The sequence below is a fragment of the Theobroma cacao genome, chromosome 9, assembly GCF_000208745.1.
Source record: "Theobroma cacao cultivar B97-61/B2 chromosome 9, Criollo_cocoa_genome_V2, whole genome shotgun sequence".
In the NCBI taxonomy this organism is placed as follows: domain Eukaryota; kingdom Viridiplantae; phylum Streptophyta; class Magnoliopsida; order Malvales; family Malvaceae; genus Theobroma; species Theobroma cacao.
In genome coordinates, this window is record NC_030858.1 from 5,701,559 (window position 1) to 5,709,239 (window position 7,681).

Sequence of the window (7,681 nt, forward strand, 5' to 3'; positions counted from 1 at the left end):
AGATTCCAACTTCAAAGAAGTGCAGCTGTTCTTCAATATTTAATGCATTAGTTTCCCTTTATTTATTTATTTATTTTTTTTGATATTTTGGGAGGTCTCAATGGGAGCTAAGAAGCTGATTCAGGTATTTGGCTCATGGTCCAAAATGATATATCTATCAATGATAACCTGAAAAAGCAAAAAGAAAAGAAAGAAAAATTGTAGGATTGAAGTTCAGAGGAGTTTCTGATGATGATCCCAAACGAATGTTACCTTTGCCTTTTTGGCTCAGCATGGGCGCATCAGGCATGGACAAAAGGGTTCTGTCAATTTCATTTCAAGTTGCAGATAACTTTCTTGGCTGAGTCCAAGTAGTAAAAGAAGTTTTGAAATTCAAACCATGGGCTTAGCCAATAACCTTTACTTGAGCACCAGCCAAAAGAAGAGGTGAGGATTCAATTACATTTATGATAGGCACCAAAAGTAGAAACACACTGTGCAGATAGACATATGCATATGTTGCAAGCGTCCCGTGACTGCATTAAACTGCTCAATTTTCAGCTCTTATGATTTTTTACCTGCTCACTGAAAACCCAGTTAGAAAAGGCAAATCTTGAATCAATTAAAGTTCATTTAATTAATAATGTGATGGTGAGAGGTGATTTAGACATGGGTGCAAGTGTTTTTCTCAAATGGTTTAGGAAAAAACCAGTTCTTTGATTCTTTTCCCTTACCTCCAAGGCATTGAGCCCTTGATTTCCAGTGAGAGGGCCCTTTAATGTTAACATTGTGTATTATGTTAAAAGACTGAACAATTTGTTAGGTGACAGAAATGAAGAAAAATGGAGCTGGAGCCTGTTCTGAAACAAGTCCAAGATTCAAAGGCTTGACTCTTCCATTTCGGCAAACTGTTGCAGATATAAAATTGAAAGGTGGGCATGTGAAACGACCATAACTGAAGTGAAGGTAGTTACCGATGTAGTTAAAAGAGGAGAGAGAGAGAGAGAGTAAGAGAGATTGTAGTGCGCAAAACTTACCATCCCTTCCCTCGTCGTGCCTTTTGAACGGATTCGTTTCGTTCTCTCTCCCTGCAACGCGCGTACGAAATATAACTAAAAATCTCACACCCCCCATGAAATCACGCCGCTTCTTAATCTTCCTAAACGATCTTATTATCCCCATTTTTCCCATTAAACTAGACATTTATAAACTGTATTTTTAAGACTTTTTCTTTATCTCTCTCTCTCTCTCTTCTTTGCTTTGGAAGAAAACCAGAAGGCTCCTCTACCCTGTAAACACTCCTTCACTGCTTCACAAAGTCAATGCACCTCACAGCTTTTCTTTCTCTTTGGATCTGAGTCTCTGCTAGCTCACTTGCTGCAGGTCTGCACTCCCTGCGTAAATTCTTGGGTCTTGATTGTTTTTCTGCTTTGTTCTTTTCTTCTTCTTTTTTTTAATCTGCATTTTCTCATCTGGGTCTTCTTTCTTTTGCTTCGTTTGGGATGTTTCTGTTCTCATTCTTGGTTCTGAGTAGAGGGTGAAAGATTATACATGGGAATTCAGGTACTTGTGCACGATATATTGAATTTCCATGGAAAAATGATTCCTTGGCCATGAGTTTGTTACTGTTCATAAAGAAGATGACACTTTTGCTTTGTAATTTTATATCCTTTATCAGTGATGTAATGGGATTGTGTGAGGTAATCTTTCATGCTTATTTTTGGTCATACCATGGAAATTCTTTCTTGCTCAAATTTAGCACCTCCAGTTTTCAACACATGTCTCCTGGATTTATGATCAATACTAGTCTTAGGGATCTGTTTGGATAAGAAATCTCTGGAGATAAGACAACAGCTAAAGTTTGACACATTCAGAGAGGAATGGAATTTTTTTTTTCCATTTTTTAATGGCATTGCTTTTGTTTATTAGGGCGGCAGCTGATTAAGGTTTTTGCTTATGTTGTTTCCACTGAAGCAGAGACGAACAAGTGTTGTTTTTGTCTGTTTCAGATAATCATTTCGAAAGACTGATTATAATATCCCGAGCATGTAAGCATCATCTCATGAGAAACTTTTAGTATTGGTGGATTTGGTCTTTTATTAGTTGTAAGCATCTGATTTTATAAATATTTTCGGTTACAGAATATGCCTCAAGACAGTCTGAGATCAGTTGTCTACAGATCATTTGTTACCTGTGATGATCCAAAGGGAGTCGTAGAGTGTGGAACAATTAGAAGGTCCAAAAGTGGTTCTGAGAAGATGGAGCATAAGAATGAAGGCCGGAAAGCACGGAACAGATCAAACCTATGTGCGGCGCGCAAGGCAGAAAGAGAAGAGCTGGTGACTAAAGGGGCCATGGAAGAACTACATAGCTCATCTTCCTGTCAGCTCTTGGAGGTGTCAAAAGGAGCTCACAAGCTGAATCAGGTAATTGATTCATGGTCCAAAGGGCTATGGTATGATGGGCATTCAAAAGATATAGCCAAAGATTTGTTGAAAGGAGCTCTTGATTTGCAAGAATCTCTACACATGCTTGGGAAATTGCAAGAAGCATCCCATTATATGGCTAGGTTGAAGAAGAAAGAAAAGGAAAAAAGTAATAGGGTGATAAATGACCAACTGATTCGGAGAACGAATTCAAGTGCAGCTGGAGAGCAAATTCACCCAACGAGATTCCAAAATCCACGGCTTTCCACTGATGGCTCTTCAAGAGATTGCATTGAGGAGCTTAGGAAAGTGATCAGAGACAGCCTAGCTAGGCAAAATCTATTGCCAAATATAAATGCTGAAGAAAAGAGATGCTTCAGTGGAAGATATTCAGACTCAGCTTCAGATATCCCATCTACAAGCTCAAGCCAATCTTCAACGGTTCAAACCGACAACTTTACTTCCATGGATTCATCTATCTCGTCAGCAGCTCTAGAGAAGAAGGCAAGAAGGCCAAGTTTGATTGCAAAGCTTATGGGCCTAGAAGAAATACCTTCAAAACCATTGCAGACAATTTCACAGAGAGAGCTGGGGAGTAAGAAGATTTTCAGTCAACAGAGGCCTATCTATGAAATTGATATTCCAAAAGGAAGGAAGTCCCAATCTGTTTCTCAGAAGGAAGATCCAGAGAGGAGGACGCTGAAGGACATCCTTGAGACCATGCATTTTAAAGGACTTCTGAAAAGCAATTCCATCAAAGAGATTAAGTCTGATTCCCATCAATTAATTGATTTCTTTTCTGAACAGATGTTGGTTAATGATAGCCCACCTATTGTACTCATAAAACCTCGACATGATCCACACCTGCAACCTAAAGAAAAGTTTGTGCCAGCATTTCAGGAGGAGAGAAGCTTAAACGCAGAAACTAAGCTCAAAAAACTAAAAGTAAAAGAGGAGCCTCCTTCCAGAATAATTGACTCCAAGAATAGAGGTTTGAACTTCAAGGAAATGAGCAGAAGAGTGGAAGCAGAAGCAGAAGAAACTCCAGTCAAAAGACTTAGCCAGCAGGAAGGTGCTAAAGACAGCCAAGAGAAAGAGACCAGACCAGTGAACAAAGAAGTAAAGACTAAACAGAAGCTTTCTACCAAGATGAAAAGTTCAGGTCCTGTAACTCAGCCATTGCTGAAGAAAGAGGCAAATGACAAAAAAATTGATAAGATACCAAAACCTGCAATAAGCAGCAGGAAACCAGTTGAGAAGGAGGTCACAAAAGCAAAGAATTTATCACGGCCTAAAGATCAAGCCAAGGTTACTACTCCAAAGCCTACTAAGCCTGAAAATGGATCGAATGTTACAAAGAATAAAGTTTCTAGTCAACGAAGTCCTACAGCTAACTCCCACTCTAATCGCATACCACAAGCTGTAGTTCATGGTCCCAGCGATCGGAAAAAGAGTCCAACAAAAAAGGAAAAGGCAGTGAGCAAGGCTACAGCAGCTAAAATAACTGTGAGTTGCTCAAGTTTGCATTCAGCTGTTATAATTCTAAATATTGTTAAACAGCATGTTGAAATACGATATTTAAAATGCCTCTGCTACATGCATTGAGCTATGAAAAAGGATGAAAATTAAATGCAGTTTATCTTCTGTTCAGGCTGAGAAATTAGAATGCAAAGGAGGCGACAAGATGATTGATCTTACATCTGAAAAAGATACTGTTTTGGAAGGCTGTAGCACTGAAACTGCAGATCAAATTCCTACAAAGGGGGCAACAGAACACAGTGATATTCAGATTGGAGGTAATTCCCTTTTTGACTGAAAATTTATTAAAGCACAGTGCTGTAGTTGACATAAGTCAGCTGTCATGTGCTCAAATTAGAGATGTAAATGCATACAGACATGCATTTCTGATGTAATTGCATGTAGAATGCATGTCATAATTAAATAATTGTGTATTGACATTTGCTGATTGTCTTCTGTAATGCTGACATCTCTCCACTCCAACAAGAACTTTTAGGGAAAAAACTTTAAAGGAATAAACCACGTAAAATTTTAAAAGCCACCATCATGTTAAGGTTCATGTCTTCTAACACAAATTAGCTAACCTTAAAAGAAAAGCATGTAGCTTGGGAACAAAGTCAACTTGATACAGCACAAGACATGCTTTCATGTTGTAGTTACTTAAAGAGAAACTTATGGGGGATTGAATGAGAAAACATTTTAGGATCTCCAAAGTCATAGGTGGAGTTTTACCTTTTCTTCACATAAATTTTCTTTTTCTCCATTTTGCTGATATATGGTATTTGGATTCAACTGTTAACTGCCTTGTAGGCAACCATATAATGGAATGTTTTCTGTTGAATTGAAAAAATACATTCTAATAGTTTAGTTTAAAAAAATGTACTTCTGTAATTTATGTGCAGAATGTAGATGCTTACCTAACAATTTCTTTTCCTTTTTGTTTCTTTTAGAACACCACGATAAGAGCGAGGGTTCTGTTAGTGATGTTATTCCGGTGACTACTGATGATCAAAACAACATTGTACCCATTGGAGAAGTTGATGATGACCCTATCATTCCAATTGGAACCGACAATGAAAGCTTCACAATAGGGACCAGTCTAAAAGCTTTGCTATTGAGCAGTCCAGCTTTTCTCAATCATGCAGAGAAGCTTTTTGATCTTAATGTGAATGTCCCTACAACTCCACAAAAATTTGGCATCAGTGACTTTACAGATGCCAATGCACAACTCTCGATGGATTGTGCAAATGAAATTGTTCAACGAAGAAGCTTTCCCGATGCTCAAATGGTCTACCCTCCGTTATTAACCCTGGTTGGAAATTTCAAGAGTTATATCTGTCTAGATCATTTGTTAAAGAAAACTTCTGATGGGGTTGAGGCTCTGAGAAGCTATAGTGAACTTGCTGGTGAGAACTATCCTATTGATAGTCTTTATGCAATGCTGGAAAGAGACATAAAGCACAGTGAAGTCCTAAGTGGAATATGGGACTTGGGTTGGAGGAAAGGATTTTCTGTGGATGACGCAATGCATGTTGTGGATGACATAGAGAAGCAACTATTGAGCGGGTTAATTGAGGAGATTTGTGCCTAAGTTCTGCTTTACCAACTTGTTAAATGGTTGAACAAATGCACAGCTTCAAGAAGTCAGTGTTGGAGCATCGTAAATAAGCTTTTCTTTGTTTGACAAAAGGAGGCAGAGTTGGAAGTCTTAGCCATATATCTCGGATTCAAAATTAAATTTCAAATGTGAAATTTTCGTTGCTGTTAGTGACGCATGTAAATTTAGATTCCTGGCACCTTGGTGTATTGATATCTAGATAAATTGAAATCTGTTCATAACCCAAGTCTTTTCTTTTTTTCTTTTCTTTCTTGTTAAATACATCATATGACCTAATGTAAGTGTCTTTGGATGAAAATATTCTTCAAATCTCATAAGTCGAGGTCAAGTAAGAAACTTAAATTTGGCCCAAACCAAAGAAATTTGCCCATTTACTCATTTAGACAATATTCACTCAATCAACCATTATTATACCTCCATATTTCAAGCTTTAATTTCAAAAGGGCACGGCAGCAACATTGTCTTATTCCATGCTTGACTGACTCGATCCCTTTCGGCAATGACAGCTACTCAAGCCTCAATCATACATCTTTATTCATCATTTCTTGGGCTGCATTTTCTGCCAACTGCCAAAAGTCTATGAGAAGCAGCTTGCCCATTGAAAGAGACAACCATCATAAAACAAACAGCGGGTTTCTTAATAACAATAATTACATTATTCTAATTTCATAGGGTATTTCTTTTAATCACATGCAGCAGAAAATGAAGAATCCCTTACCCTGCTTCTGATAAATTTGCAAACAGGCAAATTTGGAGTACCCTGTCTCTCTACCCATTCAGAATATGAAAGACAATGACATTATAACTACTACTATACCATTGAGCAGAACTTTTGGTAGCGGTCTCTTACTGCTACACATTCCTGCTTGTACCCTGAATCCCTGATGGCCAATAAAGCTGGTTTTGGTATGGCAGGCCTGGCTGTCTGCCCTTTGGCCTCCTCTCAGACTCTTCTTATCGTCGCACTAGGACTTTATGAAGATGCTCCCCTGAAGATAAGGAAATTGAGGGTCCCCAGAGCAAAATAAACAAAAGTCCCTTTTGTATGAGTGAAGAAGCATCCAAAGTTTGAGCCTACCACACATTGCCATCCGCCTCCGTATCTCTTGTCAAATTCCTGAAAAAGTTTCCAAACACCCACCCATCTAAACAAATGAATATAGCTCCAAAGATGCGCCAAAATAAAGTTCGGAACGCCATCTTCACTCAAATAAAAGTGACAGCGTAGAGAATAACAAGTAATGAATATAGAAAACACTACTAGTAAATTAATACCTTCTTGATGTGGGCAGCAATTGAGATGCAGTCGGAAACATCATAGAGATCAAGAGCTTGAGAAGCAGAAGCCATGGATTGACTTTGCATCTTCTCTGACATGTCCGTCTCTTTTATCATAGCTTTGCCCTCCAACATCTCCTCTCTGCTCTGCCCCTCTCTCCCAAGAATCTCACAAAGGATTCTGTTCCTTGGTTCTATGAATGTGTCTTATGACGTTCTGCTGTTATAAATATTAGCAAAAAGGGCAAACAACCTTAAAATCCCGAAGCTTCTGTGTCCCACAATTATATAAGAAGAGAAGGTAAAAGAGTTTACTGTTGCGTATGAATGCGAGAACTTTTCGAGATGGGCACGTAGGCCAACCTTTTTTCTGCACTTTTTTGTCTGCTTCTTCACCTTTTTTCAGTCTTTCTTTCTATCCAAACCCTTTTACGCGTTGCCAATGAGAATGATTCAAAGACTGCTAAAATCTCATCCCCTCCGATCACCATGATAATTGTTAACCACAAGTTGTACTTTTCCTTTCCCATACTTATGGACAACCTAATATAGCACAAAAATGGAATTTTACATTGGCAACACTTTACCCAATTAAACTATATAGCATAAAGTTAGTAAATAGAACATGTAACTGGGAAATAAATAAAAAGTAAATATAAATGACAAAAAATGGAAAAAATAATATGAAAGGTTAGCACCTTTCAAGGGGGAAGTTATTTTATGAATGAAACGTATAAAAAGTGGACGATGGATGCCTGATTGAAAAAAAATCCAATTTGCTAATCAGCTGCCGGTAGCAAAGACGGTCAGATTTTTTAATTAGCTTATAAGGTTACATATTATTAGTATTAAATTAAAACCA

General features: G+C 38.0%; 2 protein-coding genes across 4 annotated transcripts; one reads left to right on the plus strand and one right to left on the minus strand.

Annotated features, from left to right (window-relative positions):
- On the plus strand, positions 1,002-5,783 carry LOC18588581. 3 transcript variants are annotated; one of them, XM_018127744.1, is made up of 5 exons: positions 1,002-1,362; positions 1,514-2,027; positions 2,121-3,911; positions 4,057-4,201; positions 4,874-5,783. In XM_018127744.1, the coding sequence occupies exons 3-5, from the start codon at positions 2,124-2,126 to the stop codon at positions 5,512-5,514; spliced, it is 2,574 nt and encodes an 857-aa protein (XP_017983233.1). In that variant the 5' UTR covers positions 1,002-1,362; positions 1,514-2,027; positions 2,121-2,123; the 3' UTR covers positions 5,515-5,783. The 3 variants fall into 3 exon arrangements, with proteins under 3 accessions (XP_017983233.1, XP_007013140.2, XP_017983234.1); XM_007013078.2 differs by having other exon boundaries at positions 1,909-2,027; XM_018127745.1 differs by having other exon boundaries at positions 1,957-2,027.
- LOC18588582 (dynein light chain 1, cytoplasmic) lies at positions 5,931-7,293 on the minus strand. Its single transcript, XM_018127747.1, has 2 exons — positions 6,817-7,293; positions 5,931-6,658 (listed from the first exon to the last, which is right to left on the minus strand). The coding sequence occupies exons 1-2, from the start codon at positions 6,952-6,954 to the stop codon at positions 6,515-6,517; spliced, it is 282 nt and encodes a 93-aa protein (XP_017983236.1). The 5' UTR covers positions 6,955-7,293; the 3' UTR covers positions 5,931-6,514.